This window comes from Vigna unguiculata, chromosome 9 (genome assembly GCF_004118075.2).
Source record: "Vigna unguiculata cultivar IT97K-499-35 chromosome 9, ASM411807v1, whole genome shotgun sequence".
Classification (NCBI taxonomy): domain Eukaryota; kingdom Viridiplantae; phylum Streptophyta; class Magnoliopsida; order Fabales; family Fabaceae; genus Vigna; species Vigna unguiculata.
This window is the reverse complement of record NC_040287.1, coordinates 43,690,460-43,714,055: the sequence shown is the minus strand read 5'-3', so window position 1 is coordinate 43,714,055 and position 23,596 is coordinate 43,690,460. Positions and strand designations below refer to the sequence as shown.

Here is a 23,596-nt window from a genome sequence, read left to right as displayed (position 1 = left end):
TAGTTGCAAGGGATGCCATTAAAATGAAGTAAATTAGTTGAAAATGAAAGTGAAACCAGATCGTCCCATGTATGTACCGTTTTGTTGCCTTGTCAAAGTGGCCAAATTTTATTTTTTTTTTTGTGGCCAAGAAGTTCCATTCTTTATTTCTTGATAGGAAGGATCTACACGATCAAAAGATTTTTATGAAAAATTATACATTGACAATTTTTTTTCGACAAAATTTGACAAACTATTAAATAAGATAAAAATATAATAATTTTAATACTTTTTTATTAAAATATAAAAAATTAATCTAATTTAATCCTATTTATAAAAAATTGTCAATTTTATCAAAATCTCATTTTCTTTAGAATATATATATATATATATATATATATATATATATATAAATTGATTGATACATTTTCTCGTTGTAAAACAAATCATATCAGTATATATGTCATGTCATTCTATATCTCTTATTTATTAATATTGTATAAAAGCAGAAGTGCCAAAATGGACCAGTCCGACCCATTTTGATCCGATTCGTCTATGATTCACAAAAAAATGAGCTGAATCGGATTGGCTCACCACTAATAAACGGGTTAGATATTGTAACTCGTCTAGTCTTAGAGCGGGGTAACCCGCCTCTTTTTTTATTTTTATTTTTTAATTTTGTTTTTACTTTTTAAAAAAATTTGTATATAAATTTATTATATATATATATATATATATAAATTTATCTATACAATATAAAAATGTATTATTTTAAATTATTTTTAATTTTAAATATACAAGAATTAGAAAAAAACAAGTTGACAAACTAGACGGACCGAATTACAGTAGGTTGACTCCAACCCAGCTCGCCCTTGACGATCCTAACCTACTTTGACATCCTTATATAAAAGTTTAAAGAATTATTAACTATTTTTATAAAACTTTAAATATATAGATGTGTAAGAGTTTTTGTTCGATGCATAAGTTGGTTTTAACTTACAAAAAATATTTTTTTCTTTCCTTTTAGAAATACCATCAAAAAGTTTGTCGAAACATATATATTTAAATAGTATAAATTTATATTTCTGTATATATAATTTAAACTAAATAGGAGAATAAAATGGTAAAACTGCACACTACAAAACATGTGATTATTTTAAGATAAAACTACAAAATATGTAATTATTTTAAGATAAAATTGTTTGTAATGAAGAAAGGAACAAGCACCTACGACAAAGATAGAGTATAAACTACCTTGGTTTTGTAACAGAAATGGAGTACGCAATAATTACAAAGCTAGCTTGCATCCCAATCAAACTAGCAAGATTAATAAATGAAGCACTCCAACATTCACCCAAATATATTGTTGTGTAAAAAGGTGTTCTTGCCACATTTTCGTGGCAATCATTATTTGGTTCATATTTAACAGACACAACGTGTTGCTGCACGCGCTACTGCTTATTGTCTTTTTCAGACCAATTCTTGTACCAGCTCATCACTTTCGCTATAAACTCTGCAACAAAATAATTCCAATCATCAATTATTAATATACAACTATTATCACCTTTCTCAATTTACCTTTTACTTGGTCCAACTCCAAAACGTTTTTCACGATTCCCCAACCGGGAATTTTGTCCACAACACTGAAACTAAGTCACGCGTTGGAAGTGAATAGTAAAAAGGAAAATTACTTTTCACAAAAAAAAAATTGACTAGTTATTGATAATGTCGACATGATAATATTTCATTGAATAAAAAAGGATTTAATGTGACTTCAAAAGAAAAAAGAGTTTGACATGACTTAAAAAAAACTTGTAAATAAAAAAGTTTGTGAAAGTATCATAATTTTGTAAAAATATTGAAGAATCTAAATGGCAGAAAGTTAGAAAATGTTTTACCTTCCACTTTTAAGTAAGTTAAGGCATTCTTTTTTGTTGAATCATTGTTCTTGTCATCAGATTCCGACTGTTTTTGAGCATGATAGAAGTGCTGCTTCATAGTTTCAAATTTCATTTCACTGGCTCTCTGAGAAGGGACCAAAAAATCTAGATCAAAACAGAACAAAGTGAAACAGAGAAAAGAGTTTGAGCATTATTTACCATGAAGTCCCTGTCGAGTTTGGCAACCCCTGGGCGTAGCGAGTGATGAACAAGAGTGGTTAATTCTGGTACCAAAGACTGCATATTCATCAACCAATTAACGCCTTAAGTTGGAACCTTCAAATTTTATTTTCATTTCAAACAAATAATTCATTTACCTTGTAAATAAAATCTGGAGGAACATCATGGCTCATAAGACTTCGTAGCTTTCTACGAATGGCGTACAACCTATTGCAAATATAAAAAAATCAACTCAAAAACTAAACTTCAATCATAAATAGAAACAAAAGCTGGTGTGAAATTCCTTACTGTCGTGGACTTTGCTCTTGGATTATTTTCTTGGCAATATCCAAAATATCTTGTTCCCAACCCGTTAGAATCACGTCGTCGTCTTTGATAGCATTCCTGCATGCAAATCAAAGAGTGTTATTTTCTGTTTCTTGTTTCTTTAATTCTTCACTTTCAGAAAAAGAAAGCATTAACATAAACTTGTTGAACATGAAAACGACAAACCTGTTTCGGCAAGTGGCCTCTAACGAGCGAATGGCTTGGCGTAGGTTGTTGTTGGATCTCAAAATTATGGTATCGATTAAGTGGCGTGATAACTGTATCCCTTCTTCTATTGCAATGTTTTCCAAAATCTTAGCTAGCTGTTGGGTGAAAAACTCATGAGAAGCATGTTATGTGTTATGTTATGTATTGAAAATGAAGGAAACGAGAAAGGAACCTCTTGGGTTGACGGCGATGAAAGGCGCAGAGTGATGCAAAGTGGCTTCACAGGTTGGAGCTTAGATTCATCGGAGCAACAGAAGAAAACCTTATTACACCCGTCGTACTTCTCTAGCAGCCACTTAATGTACAACAACGATTCTATCGACAGCTTTTCCGCCTCGTACAAAACGATTGCTTTCAAACAAACCACAAACAGAGACATTAATTAGTAAAAAGAACATGTTGTTACCTAATTCACAACCGCACCTTTTCCTTCACTTACCTTTGCAGTTTTCTGGGCAACAAGGTTGAGAGTTATCTATCACCTGCCCATATGTTTCCTTGAATAAATCAACAATTACATGTTTTTCGTATCCATTTGTCTCTGACAGATTCACCTCCACATGATGGAGTGATTTCTTCACGCGCACTTGCACACTATCAACCATTTCTCCCTACGCGTAGATATCAAAACAATAATTATCTTCCTGGTATTGATCAGGAACAAACAGTTTATCATCCATGAAAATGCAAGATGTTACCTTCAAAATGAAGTTTTTATATTCTTCTACGACCTGTGATGTCATTCAGCGGTAAAATTCTCATGAGTGTAGTTTTTGTTTTCTGCGGATGAACGATACAAATGTATTTGAGTTAGAATAGTTTACCTGGACCCTTTCGGAGCCGAATACCTCTCCCAGCATAGCCCTTATCATGGATCTCTTCCCCACGCTTGGTGGTCCTTCAAATATAAAGTGGCTGCACCCACAACCACCTTCTACCTGTGCGATTATCAAAATCCAATTTTAATTTCATTTTTCCCAGACCATGCACCCAATTGCTCTGTTCAAAAATTCGTTTAAAAAGTGTGCCCGCTAAATTAATTAATCAATTCATTAGTTACATTAACATATAATGTCCACAAGTTTTCATATACTTGGCCTATTAAAGTAACACCAAAACTTTGAGCAAAATAAAATATGAAGTTTCATATATAGGAAACATCATGAAATTAAACATGTAAGAGAAGGTGTTTGGTATACTTTAAATGTTATCTCCAAAATAAATAAATAAAATGATAATAAAAATAATTCGAAATAATACATTATACAAATGAGTAACCTTTTCAAGTACAATTTTTTAAAACCATTTTTATTTCTATAATTGCATAACTGTTAAAGATACTGTGTTTTTAGGTATGGATTATATCTCATAGAATTATGAAATGCAATTAATTTGCATGCAATCATGGGATGTAATTAATTTTCAAAGTAATTAAATTCAGGTATACCAACCCTTGCTTTTAGGTATGGATAATATGTTATAGATTTACAAAATGCAATTAAGAAAAAGTAATTAGGTTTAGGTATATCTAACCATTGTCTTGAGTTGACTTGCTATATCTTTGTTGCAGATGAAGTCTTCCAAGGCCATGGGTTGGTATTTGGCTGCCCATGTATAATCGTACCCATCTCCTTCTTTCCATTCAGATTCAGACGAAGCAACAACTGCTTCTGATGATGAAACAACTTCTTTCACTTCCTCTTCCTTCCACACATCCATCTCGCTTGTTTCCGATGCTTTCTCCCCCAATGGCTTCTCTTCAGTAACATCACTCATCAACTTTCTATCCAACATTGTTTCTTCTGACACTTCAGTCACCATCTCAACATCATTCTCTCTCAATGCCTTCTCTTTATCAACCACAACACAAGTTTTCTCGCCAAGTTCTTCCAATGCATGATTGCCAACTTCATCAGTTCCTTGAGTAACAAAGTCAACGTGAGGAGCATCGACCATCAAGTCCTTCAAAGTAGGGTCTGTCTTGATGATTGGAAGGGAGAGTTTAGGGTTTGTAGTGAAAGGAGGTTGAAGCGAGGGTGCATGGAAGAGAAAGGTGTAGTGAGTGAGAAGGCCTGCATAGTAAGGACTAGGGGTGTAGGAGAGGGAGTTGTGGGGAAAAGGAAGAGGATGGTTGTGAGGGGTCCAAGGACCAATAGCAAGGGAATAGTCCGTAAGGCCTTTGTAATAAGGACTTGAAAGAAGGTCGGAGGAAGGGGTGTGAGGATGAGGATGAGGTTGAGTGCAGGAGGGTATGGTGTCCACAATGGCAAGAGACTGGTCGGTGAGACCCTTGTAGTAGGGACTGTTGGTGCCGTCGATGCTGTATGCGCGGAAGCTGAGCGATGTGAGGGGGCAAGCAGAGGTGGTTTTCCTCCTTCTGGACCGAAACCTGCGACGGGTGGGTGAGATGTGGTTCTTCGACATGCTCTGATCGGAAACGTTAACGTTGGGTTGCTTCATGGTTGGATCTGGCAGTTGCATTGACAGGTTGTGTTCGCCATTCACCATTGTTAAGCCTAAGCTTGAAGCTCAAGCTGGATGCATAGAATGCGATGCGATGTGATATATCGGATGTTTCGAAGTAGGCGATGATGTCTATGCAACAAAACAGATAGGACCGTTATTCACAAGGTCCTTACCGCGCCGACTCTGTCACATTCACGTCTCATCATAAAATACTTACGTCCAAACATCTATTACTATTATCTTTATTTTTTCTATAATTATAATTTACCTAATTAAATTTTGAATCTTTTACAAATTTAAATATTTACGGTTAAATTTTTTATTTTATCAAGCATTTAAAATACAATTTTGCAAATTTTATTTTTCAGTTGTTGGATTTTGCCACTCTTTATAGTCGTTATAGAAAACATTCAAAATAGCTTAATTAAATTTTAAATTTCCAATTTAAATATTTTTAATTAAGTTTCTACCAAAGAATTAATGTATTGAATTGAGTTTTTTCTTTTAAAACAAAATTGAGGTGATGTGAATAAAAGTCACTGTTATTTTCTTATCATTAATAAAATTAATTTAAAAAATGGAGATTAAAAAACAAATTGAAAGAGATACACAGTTTAGAATATTTAGTAATACAAACAAAGAAAAAATAGTTTGAGATGGTTCAGGATTTATTTTGCTAGATACAAAGGTGAAGTATGGAAGACATATTCAGAGAAAACTATTAAAATATTTAATTGAGAAAGTGGCAATAGTCTCATTCTCTATATTATGTATTTTAATTTATAACGTGAGAATATACTATCATACTTATTCCACCTTTTTTAAAATCAATTGATACCATTTTTTGATTCCAGAAAGTTCGTAAGGGGTTGGAAATAATTATTTATTAATATAAATAATTATACTAATAAAAGAAATTGGTGTATTGTCTAAATATATTTACATTTAGGCAACAATAAATAAATTATATAAGAATTTGATAAACATGTAATATCATCACTATATAACATTAAACGAATAAAACTAAAGAACAAAACATTCCAATTCTTTTAATATTAGGTATTGGTATATGTCACAGTTAAAATTTACGAACAAATTTTCGGTCATATCACATTTAGTTTATCAATTCTAATCACATTCACCAGTACAAACAGGAAAAGATCGTAACTTTTCGAGCATGTTAAGCTCCATCGGTTTATCGAGATTCAGAAATAAAATAAATTATCAGCTTTTTTCTCTGAAGAAAATATGCCAAACCCACGTTTATGGATATATGCAATTGCATCGCAAGACTTTAAAATTTAACATAATTTTTTTTTCTATTGTAAATTCAAACAAAAGATTAAAACATGCTAAACTGACTATTTGTTTGATGAAGTTTACGAGAGTGACAGGGTCTTACGGTACAATATGGGAGACACAGACCTTCCTATGTTACAAAATACTCCTTGAGAGATGATATATACCCTATATATTGCCTAACAACAATCTAATAAAAGAAAATAGTAGAATGATCTTCCCTAACAGATGATATTTACTCTCAGGTTCATCCATATTTATATATCGATCAACCCAGAATTTTTAGATTGGGTCAGGACAGGTCAGGTTCAACCCTGATCAGATTAAGCTCTAAGGCTCTGTGTATTGTCAGCCACAGTCACTAACTATAGTTAAGGCTGCCCGGTGAACAAGCCCCTCCTAGTCCTAATGGGGTTTAAGGTGGTTAAATATATACAGTCTTACCCTTACAAAGGATGCGGCAATTTCAAACATTTCAACATGTGACCTTTAGACCACAAGGTTCCCCCTCGGAGAAGAGAACTGCCTGCCCTAGTCATAATATAATTTTTAAACAAAAGAAAACTCAAAAAATGATTTAAATATTACAGTGAAACCTCTTGCCTGTTAGAAATCATAAAGATTATAATTTGTGAAGAAGGAGACTATCCATAAAACTGGGTTTGCATTGCAAAACTTCATTCAACGAAACTGGTACCTTACAGTCATTTTGAACCTAGAGCTCCAAGGCCCCTACTTCAAAAGGGCTCACAAATCCCATTCACATAATTGAACAGAGATTCACAAAAACGGCATCATTATCCATACAGTGAATATAATGGAGATTTAGGAATTGAAAGGTCTGTATACCTACAAAATGTTAAGAATCCTTCCTATCTGCAGGCTCACGATCAACTAAGGCAAGTGGATCTTCTCCAGTTTCAGATGGGGGTTCGGACGGAGGGGGTTGCTCTTCATTTTCATTGTTCTCAGGGTGGAAATTGATGGGGAACTTCGTGACCCTGGGTTTATCAGACAAAATGTTCCTTTGAACCCGATCAATTAACACCTTTGGAGGGGGTTCCTCTCTCAGCTGCTCATCATCGTAATCATTGTTCACATAATAGCCAACACGAATAAATTCCTGTCCCAGATAAGAGCACGTCAACAGAAGCACTGTCACACCAATTATATCTTCTTCACGAATCTTTGATGGATCCGGTGGATCTGCCTGCAAACCAAACAGTATTTTCAAAGTTAGAGCGAGTGTGTGAGCAATTGCATGGTGCAGCACAGAATTCGTAAGATTAGTATTCATAAGGCTTGCCTGTAAAACGAAGCGATAGTTTCCAACGTTGACAGGACCAACAAGGACACTTTCTAATAATTGGTCATAGGTCTCATCTTCAGCAGATCCAACATATATAAGCTTCCATTCCAAATCTGCACCCACAAGATAGCATACATTGTCAAAACCAAACGTGGTAACGAAGGCCACAGAAGCAAGACGATATAGGAGTGAGATTACAGTGAAGAGGTTAGAAAAATAGGATTCACTCTGATTTCTCGACACAAATTCAACATGATAATTTAGACCGACTTTGTTCCCAGAAAATCACTTACAAGAAAATATTCTCAACAAGCTTTCATATTTACAAGTATAGATTACAAAATTTAAAATAACAGATAACAATTACCGGAACAAGGTCAAACAGTAAAGGTTGATTATACCCTTCTTGTTTTTTGCTTTAAAAAAAAAGCTTCTTCTAAATAATTTCACACGCTCAACTATCAATTTCTTATTCCAAATCCAATAAGTTTTGAAGAAAAAAAATTCAAAAACAAAGTTTTAGAAGCAATTAACAGAAATAGCAGAAGATATTTTGTCCATTCAGCTCGTTATCTCAAAGTAATGAAGCGCTGAGAGACAATCTTCTGGGAAACAAGAATTTGGTCAAGAAAAAGCTCTTTCGAATGTGCTCAACAGGCATACAAATTTTAGTGAAAAAAAAAAAGGCACTAGACAAACAAAGCCTAAGTCATGAGAAAGTATCGTCTTACAGAATCATCAAGTTGCAATGGTATTTAGTTCTGGGTGGGTTACTTTGTGCCCCTATCGAATAGAATGAAAGACAAACAAAATTGTAATATTGATAAAAAAGCAGTCTTGTGCGAATGATTAAGCAGGGTTTTGGGTATTAAATTAGACGGAAAAAATTGGGGGTTGCAGAGATAATGATAAGAAAAGCGAGGATGAAAGAGATCCGCATCCTCGTGGGAAGGGTGAAAGAGAAAGATAGAGAGGGGATTGAGAGTGGAATGGAGCGATTAAGAAGTTAGAGAGTGAGGGTCTGAAGAGAGGGATGAAGAAACCCTAAAAGAAAGAAAAAAAGAGAGAGAGAAGATGTTACCGTCTTTGAGAGCGGTGAGACACTCGTAGGAAATCTCGAACTGAAAAGGGGTGAGAAAGGAAGCAGGGTTGTCGAGGACGGTGACGTTGGTGATGTTCACAGCACTCATGCTGATGCTGCTGCTGATTCTTCTCTTCTTCTCTTCTTCTCAGACAATGAATGAATGAACCAATCAAACAATGTTGGGAACCCCAAGAACCGCACTTTCCTGTTGTTGGCGGGAGAGGGTTTGAAGACACCAAAAAATACCTCGCTTTTCACTCCCAATTCACAATACAATTCCCACCCTCACACTATTTATTATCTTAGTTCATTTCAAGTTTCTTTTAACTTTATATATTTTTAATTCAATTATTATTATTTTTTTTCAGATTAATTGTTTAATTGATTATTATCTGTTTGTTGTCTTGATTATTTGTATTAGCTTGTCAAAAGAGGTTAGATTTTATAAATCAATTTAATTGTTAATGCATAAAAAAAAACTTTTTATGATTTTAATTAAAAATATGTTAAATAATAAGATTTTTATATTCATCCATAATTTTCATGTAATTAACTACAGATATTAAATGTAGGTGATGATGGTCCTCCTTTGTTACGTAGAATAAAAATCATCTTTTATCTTACGTTAATTATAATATCTTTAACATTAAGTACAAAAAATTAAATTTTTGACACATGCATACACAAATAAAATCAATAATGAGTCATGTTAATAATAACACATCAAAAGTTAAACAGCAAAAATTAACTAAAAGATATAAAAGTTTTGGATAGGAAAAAATAAAAATAAACATTGACTCAATTAATATAATTATTTATTTGACCAAAAGTTGTAGTAACGATGTTTTAAAAATAATAGCCTTGACCAAATTACTAACTTATTGGATTATTGATTGAATCCATGTACTGTGACTAGATCAAAGGAATTTTCAATAAATAAGTACTCTTTCTAAAATGACAACTCTTATAATTGCAAATATCATTAAACAATTAATTTGACTAAATATGTAAAGTATTATCAAATATATTTATAATTAATGACATTTAAAAAAATATTATATGGAACATAAATATTCGTAAAATTTAGTAAGGACAAGAATTTAGGGGAAAAAATAATATTTTATACAAATTGTAAAATCTCTTGTACCATTCTTTTTAAGATATGTTTTATGATAAATGAGAGTATTTAATAACACTTATACTAAAACATCAAGTTTGATGTGTTGAGCCATTTCTTCTCCTTTTCCATAATTTTAACCTGAATTCTAGTAGATTTAAAAATTTTAAATTTATTCTATAATTTAGAATTTTCAGTTTTCATTTTTTATAATGTAATTTAGAAACATTTTAGATCATATAATCCAGAACGTTAAAGATCATTTTCTTCTATATTTGTATCTATAACAATATATAAAGGGGATTCCCTTTTTGTGTCCACTTTTCAAAATACCAATTTTACCCTTTAAATACAATAATTTATTAAATTTTAAAAAATTGACCGTTACTTCTACAAACATTTTATAAAATCAGATATCTCTACTTCTTTTCTTCTTCTTTATTTATCAATGATTATTATTTTATCTGTTCTGATATATTTCACTTTTTTTTAATAAATATAATTTTAATATATATTAACTTAATAATATTATAATATTATCACCTAACAATATATAAAGGGGATTCCCCTTTTTGTATCCACTTTTCAAAATATCAATTTTACACTTTAAATACAATAATTTATTAAATTTTAAAAAATTGACCGTTAATTTTACAAACTTTTTATAAAATCATATATCTCTACTTCTTTTCTTCTTCTTTATTTATGAATGATTATTCTTTTATCTGTTATGATATATTTCACTTTATTTTTAATAAACATAATTTTAATATATATTAACTTAATAATATTATAATATTATCACCTACTAATATAATATCACGCATATTTAAAAGATGCATACACATAGGCGCGATAGCGCGCGTCTGTGTTACGCTGGTAAATAAAAAGAGGATTCTCTCTTTTTGTGTCCATTTTTTAAAATACCAATTTTACCCTTTAAAATATAATTGTTTATTAAAATTTTGAAAATTGATTATTATTTTTACAAGTTTTTTATAAAATCATTCATTTTTGCTTATTCTCTTTTTTCTTTATTTATCAATGGTTATTTTCTCATCTGTTCTGATATATATCACTTTATTTTTAATAAATAATTTTATTAAAAATAGGTGATGATGTCCTAGCCATAAACGATGGATACTAGGCGCTGTGCGTATCGACCCGTGTAATGCTGTAGGTGATGATATTGCTAATTTAAAATACAACTTTATATGTTAGGTTGTAATTTTAAAATAACAATGAATAAATTTGTTGGTATCTTAAGAAAATCAAGTGCATTACATAACCGTGTTTAGTCGGATGTTGATTATGGTTTCAACACTATGTATCATCAATTTCACTCATCCAAACCTACCTCAATTTCGACATATTTATACAGTATGGTTTTTTAAGTATTTATTTTATATGATTTTATATTTCACATTACTTTTTACACTTTCTTAAGATTTTTGTCTTAATATAAGAAACTAGTACGTTTATAAATTTTAATTATTTGTATTTCACTTAAATACACGCTTTTTCAAAAATAAAGAATATTTCATTTTAATTTTATAATGAAAGATTTTATTTAAGATCATCAAGAGTTTTATAATTTCACATTTTAATTTTAAAAACTTAACTACGAATTTTGTTATTAAAGATTTCCTTAATAACTTCATATATTTTGTTTAATAATTTTTATTCATTCACTAATTTTTAAAAATATTACAAAACCACAAGTAATATTATTAATAAAAAAACAAGATTACAAAATTTATAGGTTTTTCTTTTAGCCAGTAATAATGACTATTCAAAACAATAAATGAAATATTCTGGTCGAAAAATTTGCTATATGTCAACATCATAACATAACAAATGTTATTATATATTTAGAAATATAATATAATATACTGTGATTAAGTATTTAGCCACAAAAACATCAATTGTTGCAAAATTTATTGCCATTTTATACTTGATTTGTTAACAACATAAAATAACATATGTGTATAATATTATGTTTTTTTATATGATATTACGATTTCTTTAATTGATTTGGTAGGAACAGAAAATAATAATTATAAAATTTATTGTGATTTCCTAATTCCAATGAAAATTAATTTCCTCCAAAAGCATTATAGAGGTAACTTAAAGGATTACATTCTTGATACACAATTATTACTCTCTTCCTATTTCTATCCTTATTTTTATCTGTAATGCAGTTGAGAACAAAAGATTAGTTTCAATAAGTTTATATATATATATATATATATATATATATATATATATATATATGTATATATTATCAGATATTGCATATAGCACATGCCTCAGATGCATTTTGCAAACTACCATTACAATCATTTCCAAGTAGATACTTTGTGATTAGAGCAGTAGAGGACTAGGGTTGCTCTTCTTTGTGTGGTTGTTTTTATCTACCAAACTACGCTCAAGCATTTTATAATTGATCTAAGTGTTAACACTTTATGTAGAAGTCGAAGTCCTCATTTTTTCATTTTTGTTAAAGAGTGCAATTTTTCCCTACTCCCCAAGAAAAAAGAAAAACTTTGTTTAGTACTAGTCTATACTATCCATATATATACATACACATCTTTAATCTAACATGGAAAGAAAACTGTAGTCTTCCAGATATCAGGAAAGCGATTTATCATCTTCTAGTTGCTTTGATGCAATGTCATGGAACTGTGAGGCCTTAATAGGTTCTTCCTGAAAAAAAAATCACAACTTACGAATATACTTGACAGTGCAAACTAAAGTGCAAATTATAACTGAATCATTTAATTGCATACTATAGGTTCTAGACTATCTTGGAGGTCAAAACACCCTTGTACTGTTGGCGTTCTGAAAGTGAGTTCTCCTTGAAGCTGTGAAAACAAACCACAAGACGCTAATAATTATCTTGGATTAAAAATTTTGAGCCAAGTAGTTTCAAAATGTAAGCCATAACTCACTACCGGTCCTTGCATCCTGTGCTGCATCCCATAATGTGGACCACGGCTTGCCATGGAATCCAATTGCCCCTGAAGATTGAAACAAAATATGAGATCCAAAACATCTCTCATAAAAAGAGCCTAGGAGAAAGTCCATGCGCCTACCAGTCCCAGAACGGCCGGTTGACTGCTATAATAGCCATCATGCATGACAGAGACTGAGTTCAGCTGCGCCTTTAAAAAATATAAACAGTTAATTTATACACTATCCAACTACAAAAAAAAGAGTACAGATAATACAAGATAATACATCTTCAAGCACACTCTGCTGAGTCCCATAATAGGCATCAAGGGTCAAAGCTCTAGAATCCAAGTCCTGTGAAAACAAAGTCTTATCTTATGTATCCAAAAGAATAAAATAGAAATTAAAAGGAGAATGAACATTTACGAAAACTGCTACTGTTAAAGTACTATCTCTAGATTCTTTCTGGACAATCATGTGAAGAGAAATATCCGTACCACAGTTTGCATGTCGTGCTGATAAATGTAACAATTACTGAAGTCGTGCGCTCTTGTACTTCTCTGTTCCTGCACATAAAGATAACACTGATGACCCTACAAAGTATGAGTAATATGAGAATTCTAAGCTTTATCCGTGCATGACAAGGCCAAGAAAGTAATAAATGGGCAAACCCTCTTTCTGAGATCATCCATCGTCTTGATATTGATTCTTTCTGGATCAGAGCATTCCTGTAATGTACAAAATCTGTTTAAGAAGGTCCACCACTTACTACAAGTCAAAACAAGTTCTATCAGCAAGATAACAGTTGATCATCAACTAACCCTTTTACTGAATGACTTCCTTTTCTTAGTATGTTTTGCCCTGTCGCAGCCATAATTTTTATCTTCAACATCAAAAGCATTAGGAGCCAACTTGTTGGGATCCGAAGTGTTTCTGGCAGAATATTTTGTGTTCATACAGTGTTTATACACTTCTTCCATGGCCTGAGATGCAACACGGTAAGTATCTTCAGATAAAGATCCAATTTCACTTAATACAATTGCCCGCCTACAAAGGTCATTAAAACGTTGAACTCGATTAGCAGTCCTGGTAATTATGTCACCAGAAAATTGATCGGCCCTTGCATCTTTTGTCCATCGTTTTAAAATATAATTGGATGGAATGCTGGTTATGCCGGACTTCTGAAGGACAAGCATTGCATGTCTACATAGAAAACCTTTGTATTGAAATAAACAACATGAACAACAGACACACAAATCTGCTTCATTCCAAGAAACAATAAATTTCTTCCGCTTCTCAAAATCATGAACAACAAACGTCAGATTTTCCCTTCCTTCTGTTTCCATCTGGGGATGACAAGACATCATTCCCAATATTTCCAACTGAAATTTTCTAAATATGGCATCAGTATAAATTGTAGATAGCTGCTTCTCAAAAGGTGATAAAGATCTTAATGTAGGTTGCTTTTGCTCTGTTTCAAGGTCAGCTTTGGCTTCAATGTCAAAACAGTCTACAGAGAAAACTTTATACTGTTCAATAAATTCCTTTAAGGTAGAATCAACACGGATATACTTGTCAAAGAAAGATGATATACTCTCAGACCTTACAATTGTAGATAATCCAACCAAAGAAATGTCCCGCATGAATGTAGGCACCCACTTTTTACGATCTTCATACAATGACCGAACCAATTCGTCGTCCTTTAGTTCAATTCTATTCATCAACTTCCACCATCTCTCTTCAAATTTCTCATCTGAACAGGAATGATGAATGCATTTGTCAAATTTTTCCATAAAATTATTATTTTGATTTATGATATAATCCAAATTCTTGGGTATTTTACATAAAACATGTGATAGGCAGAAACAATGACGTTTATCTGGAAACACTTCCATGACAGCTTCTTTCAAGAATTGCTCCTGGTCTGTGATGATCACCTTGGGAGGTAGGTTACTCATTGCCTTGAGCCATGCTCGCATTAACCACATAAAAGCTGAAACAGACTCTTCCCCAACCAGTGCACATCCAAGTAAAATGTACTGGAAGTGATGGTTGACCCCGACAAAAGGAACAAAAGGAATTTTATATTTGTTTTTCAGGTAAAAAGTGTCAATCAACACAATATCATGAAAGTTTGTATAATTAAATTTTCCTTTTGAGTCAACCCAAAATACAGTTCTCAAATGTCTATCTTGATCCAGGTCTATTGCATAAAAGAAGTTCGGATTTTCACACTGCATAGAGATTAAGAATTCGATGATCAACTGCACATCTCCCTCGTCTAGAGCCAATTGCATGGCCTTCTTACGACAAGCTAGATTACTTATTTGTTTGCTACGTCCCCTGACAAAATCATCAGGACAGATCTCATGATTGTGCTCTTTTACAAAATTGTATACAATCCAGTTACCATCTAGCTTCTTCTTCATATGCATTCCAGCCTTACAGTCCGTCTTTGTACATGGTCGTGGATTAACAGCTGTACCGGACTCACGCTTACTTCCAAATCTAGAACAAACAATTTTAATATCAATAAATTTACCAGACTTTTTTGAGCGTCGACTGGCTTTTATCGTGATGCCAAAACCCACTAAGCGAGCATATTCTCTGTAGAAAGAATAGGCAGCCTCCTTTGATTCAAATTCTAAGCCATTTTGAGGTTCTTTGATGGGAAATTTATCAATAGCATCCACTTGATTAGAATTCAAATCCACTGGATCCTGACAGCAGAAAGCTTTTTCACTTAAAACTTCCTTACAGTGTGCAGTCATTGACCAAGGATTGATGTTATGCTCCTCAATACATATATCACATGTTGTATCTGTAACATCATTTCCACTAGATTCAATATTAATCTTCTCATGCTCACATATAGGTACCTCAAGATCAATGTCCATGGAGAGCATATCAAAAAGAGAAGGAACTTGTGTCACAATATCTGAAATGGAGAGAATATAAATAAGCAACCACAATCTTATAAAGGCAAAATACGAGTACAATCCAATGAGTAAGTAATAAGGACATAAAAACATTTGGAATGATCATATTTAACACACAATGAAGAAAACAAAAGCAAATAAATCTTCAGAATATATGTACAATTTCAAGATTCTGCAGTAAACAGAATAATATTTAAATTTTATATAGCAAATTAGATCGTGACTATAAATTTCATATTTAATTAATACCGATGTTCCACATTGATATTTGATTCTATATATTCGTAAATTGATTTTAACAAGATAAAAATCATCTAACTATTTTACAAAATCAAATAAATAAAGCATATCTTGATGGAATAATAACTATGTAATAAACAATTTATTGTTCAATCAAGGAATGTAAAATAACTTCGATATACTGGGAACTTGACTATGAAATGAAAACTTGGGCTGCAATTAATCAATTGACAGGTCCAGCCCTTAGAGTTGAGGAAAAGGAAATAATCATAAAATGAAGGAACATGGAGAAAAAAACAAGCAGTACCGGTATCTCATAAAAAGATGGGATGAAATGTGTTTTTCTGTATTGAAAAGAGGGGTGATATGCACATGGTAAAAACAACAACACACTGGAGAGATTAATCCCACAAATATGACAGAGTTTTAGAATAAGCGACATTGGGTAAGTTCGAGGGTTGAAAGGACGAGTGGTGAAGTGGGTGAGCTAAAATCTAATACCCACTCATCTCAATTTCAAGAAACCATACCCTCAAATTGAATAATAAAGCAGATACGGTCCTCGAAGCATATGGTAATGGAAAAAAAAAAATAGAAACTTAGGAAATGGAAATTAAAAGAAAGTAGAAACCTAAAGTGAGTTGTTGATAAAGGCGGCATTGCTGAGAAGATGAAGAGAGACAAAATGAAGAAGATGCTTTGCTTTCTCCCTTCACTACTCCAGTCCAAGCTAAGCTACACAACACCACAGTCTACACGGCCACGCAACCTTAGTTTTTGTTATTAAACTCTATCTATATACATTTATTATTTAACACTGTTATAACGACACATTATTTTGGTAGACATAATATACAATTACTAAATCGATGGCACACTCAACAAAATAATAATAATGAATAAACTGTTATCTTAATTCTTGAAACTGAAAAGTATTGTCAATCGCATTAGTCTTTAAATGAAGGAAATTAAAAATATATATATATTTAATTGCGCAAATTGATAACCATATTAATCTAAAATTAATATATACATATATATGACTTGTGAAAAAAATAAATTAAAAATTAATATAGACATATAATTAAGAACAAAAAAATGATTAATTTTATATATTTATTTGATTTTTTTTCTTAAAAGAAATTTACAGATTCAACATAAATTAGTGTGAAAATGAAAATTGGTCCGTAGAAATAGTAGTTGTTTGGGGCTTGAGTCCCGATGGCATCACTTTAAATACAAAATAAAATATGTTGTAAAGAATATGCCAAGAAAGGTTTTTTTCTTAAAATAGCAAATATCGGAAGAGACAACTTGTTTACATTATCATATTTGAATTTGTACCTCAATAATTACCTAATAAATAATTTGGCGATAAATAATCCAATTAAGTGATATTGTCAAGTAAAATTCCAATTCTAATCAGAGAATACCACAACTTATGATACTATATATAACTTTTATTAAGGTAAAAAAAATGTAAAAATATTGTTCCCCAGAATGTATATTCAGTTATACTTAGATTCCATAAGAGAAAGAAAACTGTCTCATATTAACCACATATAGGACTTGGATTTTGCTTAAACTGGCTTCACACATCCATCATTTTAGCCTCAAAAGAGAGAAAGTTGTGTAGATATTAACCACATCTACGTCTTACATGAAGCCTAACATGACGTGAGAGTCAGTTAAGTATTGAAATTAACAGAGACTAATACAATGGACGAAATACTGTCGTAACGATCAAAATGAGCAGCCATAACTCAGGACCATATAGTGACGTCAAAATCTTCTTGTACTACTGGTTGGATTAACATTTTGCAAACTGCGAAGAGTGAAAATGCAGCTATAAACTCGCGTAGGTAAAAATCTTTGATTTCATTCTTCAGAGATATTGATAATAAACGTTTTAGCTACAACTGTTGCCAACCACCTAATATAGCTCTCCTTTCAATGATTCAGAAGTGAAGTTGAGAGCAACCTTTTGAAGCAGTGACTCTACTTCATAAGCTAATATGGTGTAGGCACATCATGTAGTGGGTGACCCTTCCGACTTCTTTCCATTATTTTGCTTGCAAGGGATACTTGCTTGCCAACCACAAAAATAAATGCCTTTCCTACTCCCCTCGCACCTCTGGCTGTTCTTCCAACACGCCGTACATATTCACTTGGATCACGTGGGAAGTCAAAGAGTATGACATGATCCACTCCTGCAAAGTCTATTCCTCGCGAAGCCCTGTGACAAGTTGCCATAATCATTTATTTTGCATCAGAGAATCATCAAACCGTTGAAAATTAACATGCATAACAAAACGTCAGAAAGGCAAAGGTAAAATTAGAGTTAACAGACAAATACCTGTCGGTGCAAACCATAAACTGGGAAACTCCTTTTGAAGGAGGACGAGTAAACTCTTCCATGCTAGCAAGCCGTGATTCTTGTGTCATGGCAGCATGGAATGGTAGAACTTGCATGTTATTTCCTTTTCTATCAAAACGCCTTAATGAATTTTCAACTTTTCTGCATGTTTCAATCTGCAATGTTTTTTACGGAGAATTACACCAAGATAAGTGGACAAATGTTTGCATAGAAAACGAAAATTATAAAAGATAAGTCTCAAGTCAGAACGTAAAATACCTTGTTGCAGAACACAATTGTTCTTGGAACAGGACTTTCCTCCACAAGCTGCAGAAGTGCGGTTTTCTTGTTGAAAAATGCTGTATCAGGAGTTTTTTCTTGTCCATCTTCTCCACTGCAATCTACTAGAATCTGAACAAATAAGAAGATACTAACCACATCAAGATAAATAGAAACTGATGACTCAAAATACCGGCAGTCTGGCACAGAAATCAGTTACATAACAAATATTGATTTTCATTATAGCTGTCTAAGAATATAATGTAGCACCAAAACATCCCAGCACCCTAATAATATATAATACAGTGTATGATACCATTTTTCTAATTTGTTACAAGTTATGGTAGTATGACCAAAGCGAGATTCAAAGAGTCATAGCCAAGTTAATTTTGAACCATGGATCAGAAGTTGTATCAAATTGTACGACTCAAAGAAAGTGAAAAATAACTTAATCATAGAAATGTATACAGCGTGCAAGGTAATAACTGTAAACTACCATTAGATAAACCAACTTAATCATAAGCCTCACATAACACAGTTATGAGTTATATCCGAGATTGTGAAACCCCTATTATAGAAGAACGAAAATGAAGCAATGAAACAACCAGATAGAATGCACAAGGAATGAAGTGAAGTAACAAATTTTGGGTTTATTATATGACTTTTCAATTTCATGAAAGAAAGGTAAAAGAAAAATACTTGGATGGTGTGCTAGTATCCATGATACAAAATTACACTGACAAATTCATAAATCGTAAGATTCAAAGTCATTTGATCTTATAATATGAATCTATAGGTAGTCAACTATAGCAAATGGTAGCTTCCAAGTCATCAATAATAAAATTCTAATAGCTATACACAGTACAAAGTATATAATGTTAGCATACAGATAGAAGTTCTACCTGTATGTTAGCATCATATACTTAGAAGAGGCCCAGAGCAGTTGGCCCAAAAGGATTGGTAAACATAAAAGAAATTCTGAGTTCTAGAATTTGCTGTTTGATTTTGTTAGTGCTGAGTTGGTAATTTGTTAAAGTAGTTAAATTTAATTCTTTTAGAATCTAGATTATCTATATATCATTGAATTTTCCTTGATCGAGGTGCTGAATACAATACTGATCCTCTTCCTTTATCCTTTCTTGTGGACGTATCTCCAACCTCGAATACAAAGAATCCTTTCCCCACCAGAGAGTGTGTGTATAGTAGAGGAATCTACTTACTCTAAGAGTCACTATGATGAGTTACTCTTACTCTGAACCTTTTATTCTATTTTAGATTAACTGCTCAAAATTAAGTATTTAAAATGCTACTCTTGATTCAAACTTTGTTTTTCCATTTCCTACCTTTATCTTCCTGTTCATAGTTATGGAGACTATTACAGGATGATTACTCATTGCATTATCAAGAGTATCCTTTTAAGTACTTATCATGAGCCATTGATCTAAAATAAGATAGAAGGTCCAGATTAAGATTCACCAATCACAATAACTCCCTGGGTAAGTAAATCCCTCTTCATGGTCCAGATGAAGAGTAATTCATTACACTTATTATTGGGATAAGTGTATCCCCCCTCCCTCCCTCCCCCCCTCTGTCTCTCCATAGCCCCTAAGTAAAACAATTCAATTTAAATATCACGTTGGAAACAAGAAGTGATTATGTTTCTCATACTTAGTCCATTGAATTTTCCCGTCCTAAGTCAACATGTTCATATATAAGTCTTCTGATATTCTGTAATGTTGTCTTCTATCCAAGAAAAATGAAATAGAAGGAAAAGAAAGTTACAACTGAAACCTGACCTCTTCAAGACGAGAACTTATTCGATGCATACCAGGCCCCATAATCATTTGGCAGTCAGGAAAAACTTCAACCAATTTGGTGAAAACATTTTTTGGTAAAGTTGCAGTCACAAATAGGTACTGTGTGTCGACCGGTGAAGAATTGATCAGGCATTGAAGAGCCCGTTCAAAGTCCTCATCTCCAAAGAGAATATCTACCTCATCCAACACAGCACTGAAACAAATTGTTGTAAAGAATTTAAAAATCAGCGTGGATAGGTAAAATATCCTAAATGGACGCATAAATTAGTTGCACTGCCCGTTTGATGATAAAACAGAAAATCAATGTAAAAATCTGTAATGGTAGTAAGCAATTCAATCGATATGAAAGCAAGTTTTACCATCTTAGATTTGTTAACTGCAAGAAGCCTTCATTCATGAGGTACAAAAAACGGCCAGGCGTTGCTATTAAGACATCAACTCCCTGCTGTAAATTTTCCAGTTGAGTCCTTTGTCGAAAACCTCCCGTGACAACCATAGATTTGAATGGAATCCCAGATTTTGACAGGGATCGACAATTATCCAAGACCTGCGAAGCACGCAATAGTGCATTAGATGGACAACGGAGTTACACCACTCTCAAAGGGTTCAAACAAGCAAAACAATAAAACAGAATAAGAATGAGAAAATAAGGAGGATTTGACCTGAGAAGCTAACTCCGCAGTGGGTGCGAGTACCAGCACTCTAGGAGCTTGCGAAGAGGATTGACTACGTCCTTCTTGTTCTTCTTGTCTAAGACGCTGAATGATTGGTGCAAGATAAGCTAATGTCTTTCCAGAACCACTTTGGTCGGCTATGACACAAGTCTTTCCGCTAAGAACAGGAGCAAAAGCCATGGCCTACACATGCAATACACAATCAAATTACTCACTGCAACGAACTTGTTGGTAATGGCATAAAGCCTAAAGCAACAACAAAAGGAGATATGAGCATGAGTGGATGAATGAATAGGTACCTGTACATGGGAAGGGCGCGTTAAGAAGATTTTTTGGAGGGATTGAATGATGTAGTCAGCGCACCCAATTTCTTTAAATGACTTGAGACTGAAGAAGTTTGTGTCAGTGGTTGACTCGGCTTGTGAGGGAAACCTGGGAATGATATCCCATCCTCCTCGTTTTCGTCCACCTGACCGAGACCCAGACTGAGAGGGTCTTCCTCGTCTTGGGGCTGAGTAGTCGTCATTATCATCATAATTACCATAGTTATCGTCATCATCTTCTTCTTCTTCTTCAACTTGAAGGGTACGTCTTCGGTCCCTGCTTCTGTGGAGCAGAGTTTTCGGTTTCTGAGTCTTGACTCTTCCGAAGGTTGAGAAGGGAGAATCGTTTTTGGTAGTGGGTGTGTGACGAGTGCGATTGGCGGAGGAGGAGGAGGAGGAGGCGGCGGCGGCGGCGGCGGCGGAAGCGGAGAAAGAGAGAAGACGAGTGTGTGGAGGTATGAGCGATGCAGCAGAAGAAGGATTGTGGAACAGATTGGAGGGAGGATTTAGAACAACAACTCTCCCAACCACCATTTCTCTGCTCTTCTTCCTCACTCTCTTCGACCAAAATATCTGGATAACCTTCTTTTCTCCATTTTATAAATATAAATAAATATATTTACACATGTTATAAATACTTACAAAATATATGTTCAGAAGTTAATTTAACCTTAAATACTCTTTTCCTCCTTATTTTCGAAGTGTTTGTTGTTGATCGTCCTCATCTTAATATAATGTTTAAAATGATTCTCATTCTTACCAAATATTTAAAAGGATTAAATAAGTTTTTGGTCCCTCAAGTTTTTGTGAATTTTGGAATTAGTCTCTATTCGAAACTTGATATCAATTCAGTCCTTCATCTTTAGAAATGTGTGGATTTAGTCTTTCTTACAAAAGTTTATTTGACATTGTAAATGCATTTTATGATAATATTTAAGTTTGTGTCAAACGGTGTAAACAATTCAAATACTATCATGAGATGCGCTTGAAACATCAAATAAACTTAATAAAAAATTGATAATAAGGACTAAATCCACACATTTCTAAAGATGAAGGACTAAATTGGTATCAAGTTTCGAAGAGGGACTAATTCCAAAATTCATTAAAACTTGAGAGACCAAAAACATATTTAACCCTATTTAAAATAATACTCCCTTTCTGCAATTTGTGTTTTATGTGTTTTATTTGGTCTTTGCTGTGACACCGTTTAAATCAGTACCGTAGCACTATACCGGTGGCACGGTTTGTATTAAGTTGCATTGGGGTGTTACGTGTACAAGTGTGGTAATTTAGAAACCATGCAGAACATCACAACAATCCAAACACAAACAAACCCCAAAACAGAATTACGAAAATCCTAACCCACGAGCAAACACAACCCATAAAACCCTAAACTCACTTGCCTCGTTGATGATTAACTGAAAAATTGAAATGAAGAGCGTGACTACAATCCAAAGATAAAATGGCAAGTATTAGCTGCTTCCGCTGCAAATCCGAGCTCAGGAAAGACGAAGATGAAAAAATTGCCTCCAACGATGAAGAGCGCGACTGCAATCCAACTCAGCCCTAATTGTAAAAATTTTCCCAAATTAAAAAGTTAACGTTAATTAGCCATATGTACAACATAACACACCAATGCAACGTAATACAAGTCGAAATGAGGACCATCCACATTAAGCACTACGAAAATCAAGATGAAAAATGTATTTAAGCCTTAATTCTATAGACCAAAAAACACACAATATTAAGAGATTAATTCCTAATTAATGATGGGCCATCTTAAGTTCAACCACAAATTTGAACTTTAAAAATTAAGCCAATATGTTTTTGAGATATATTTAAGTTATTCTTTAAGATAAATAAGTACAGCAAATCAGGTATACATCGAACAATTTATTTTATAAGCATGTATTTTTGGCTAAATGTGAAATGAAAAACATTAATTTTAGTTCTTGTAAAGATTTTTTTGATTTCTCTGAAGTTTAAATTGAGTATTTCTTAACTCTAAATTTGTTTATTTTTGTTTTAGAAATATACATTTGATTTAATCACAACATGTAAATTGCCTCATCGTCATTGTTAATTACAAGATGGTAACAGATATTAGA

At 32.9% G+C, this 23,596-nt stretch overlaps 4 protein-coding genes across 12 annotated transcripts; all 4 read right to left on the bottom strand.

Moving 5' to 3' along the window:
- Positions 1–1,157: 1,157 nt before the first annotated feature.
- LOC114162194 (replication factor C subunit 3-like) lies at positions 1,158–5,314 on the bottom strand. The gene is made up of 11 exons (XM_028046002.1): positions 4,167–5,314; positions 3,458–3,571; positions 3,332–3,364; positions 3,073–3,244; positions 2,806–2,984; positions 2,592–2,728; positions 2,388–2,483; positions 2,237–2,306; positions 2,079–2,156; positions 1,878–2,004; positions 1,158–1,492 (listed from the first exon to the last, which is right to left on the bottom strand). The coding sequence occupies exons 1-11, from the start codon at positions 5,139–5,141 to the stop codon at positions 1,431–1,433; spliced, it is 2,043 nt and encodes a 680-aa protein (XP_027901803.1). The 5' UTR covers positions 5,142–5,314; the 3' UTR covers positions 1,158–1,430.
- A 1,729-nt stretch (positions 5,315–7,043) lies between these two features.
- LOC114162495 (histone chaperone ASF1B-like) lies at positions 7,044–9,067 on the bottom strand. Its single transcript, XM_028046409.1, has 3 exons — positions 8,789–9,067; positions 7,705–7,820; positions 7,044–7,608 (listed from the first exon to the last, which is right to left on the bottom strand). Exons 1-3 carry the CDS (start codon positions 8,895–8,897, stop codon positions 7,258–7,260), a joined length of 576 nt encoding a protein of 191 aa, XP_027902210.1. The 5' UTR covers positions 8,898–9,067; the 3' UTR covers positions 7,044–7,257.
- Positions 9,068–12,376: 3,309 nt separating this feature from the next.
- Positions 12,377–16,813, bottom strand: LOC114163989 (protein FAR1-RELATED SEQUENCE 2-like). 9 transcript variants are annotated; one of them, XM_028048421.1, is made up of 9 exons: positions 16,671–16,813; positions 13,682–15,798; positions 13,532–13,588; positions 13,358–13,426; positions 13,149–13,214; positions 13,004–13,072; positions 12,860–12,928; positions 12,698–12,772; positions 12,377–12,614 (listed from the first exon to the last, which is right to left on the bottom strand). In XM_028048421.1, the coding sequence occupies exons 2-9, from the start codon at positions 15,764–15,766 to the stop codon at positions 12,540–12,542; spliced, it is 2,565 nt and encodes an 854-aa protein (XP_027904222.1). In that variant the 5' UTR covers positions 15,767–15,798; positions 16,671–16,813; the 3' UTR covers positions 12,377–12,539. The 9 variants fall into 9 exon arrangements, 7 of the variants coding, with proteins under 7 accessions (XP_027904222.1, XP_027904227.1, XP_027904224.1 ...); XM_028048426.1 differs by having other exon boundaries at positions 12,377–12,610; XM_028048423.1 differs by having other exon boundaries at positions 12,863–12,928.
- Positions 16,814–17,478: 665 nt separating this feature from the next.
- LOC114164080 (DEAD-box ATP-dependent RNA helicase 50) lies at positions 17,479–22,075 on the bottom strand. The gene is made up of 7 exons (XM_028048586.1): positions 21,465–22,075; positions 21,154–21,348; positions 20,851–21,038; positions 20,471–20,684; positions 18,675–18,806; positions 18,396–18,571; positions 17,479–18,275 (listed from the first exon to the last, which is right to left on the bottom strand). Exons 1-7 carry the CDS (start codon positions 22,020–22,022, stop codon positions 18,050–18,052), a joined length of 1,689 nt encoding a protein of 562 aa, XP_027904387.1. The 5' UTR covers positions 22,023–22,075; the 3' UTR covers positions 17,479–18,049.
- Between the last annotated feature and the right edge of the window lie 1,521 nt (positions 22,076–23,596).

Bases quoted from the DNA above. Each gene is read 5' to 3' on its own strand.
- LOC114162194 (XM_028046002.1), bottom strand. From the start codon at position 5,141: ATGGTGAATGGCGAACACAACCTGTCAATGCAACTGCCAGATCCAACC. The intron at 3,365-3,457 runs GTAAACTATTCT...ATGACATCACAG, and splicing joins TCGGCTCCGAAAGGGTCCAG to GTCGTAGAAGAATATAAAAA. The intron at 2,157-2,236 runs GTAAATGAATTA...ATGAATATGCAG, and splicing joins CTCCAGATTTTATTTACAAG to TCTTTGGTACCAGAATTAAC.
- LOC114162495 (XM_028046409.1), bottom strand. From the start codon at position 8,897: ATGAGTGCTGTGAACATCACCAACGTCACCGTCCTCGACAACCCTGCT. The intron at 7,821-8,788 runs GTAACATCTTCT...TTGTGGGTGCAG, and splicing joins TCTCACCGCTCTCAAAGACG to ATTTGGAATGGAAGCTTATA. The intron at 7,609-7,704 runs GCAAGCCTTATG...TTTGGTTTGCAG, and splicing joins ACTATCGCTTCGTTTTACAG to GCAGATCCACCGGATCCATC.
- LOC114163989 (XM_028048421.1), bottom strand. From the start codon at position 15,766: ATGCTCTCCATGGACATTGATCTTGAGGTACCTATATGTGAGCATGAG. The intron at 13,589-13,681 runs GTTAGTTGATGA...TGTACATTACAG, and splicing joins GGAAGTCATTCAGTAAAAGG to GAATGCTCTGATCCAGAAAG. The intron at 12,773-12,859 runs GTGAGTTATGGC...TTGTTTTCACAG, and splicing joins ACAGGATGCAAGGACCGGTA to CTTCAAGGAGAACTCACTTT.
- LOC114164080 (XM_028048586.1), bottom strand. From the start codon at position 22,022: ATGGTGGTTGGGAGAGTTGTTGTTCTAAATCCTCCCTCCAATCTGTTC. The intron at 21,349-21,464 runs GTACCTATTCAT...TTGCATGTGTAG, and splicing joins CGCGCCCTTCCCATGTACAG to GCCATGGCTTTTGCTCCTGT. The intron at 18,276-18,395 runs GTATTTGTCTGT...AACTTGTCACAG, and splicing joins TTTATGGTTTGCACCGACAG to GGCTTCGCGAGGAATAGACT.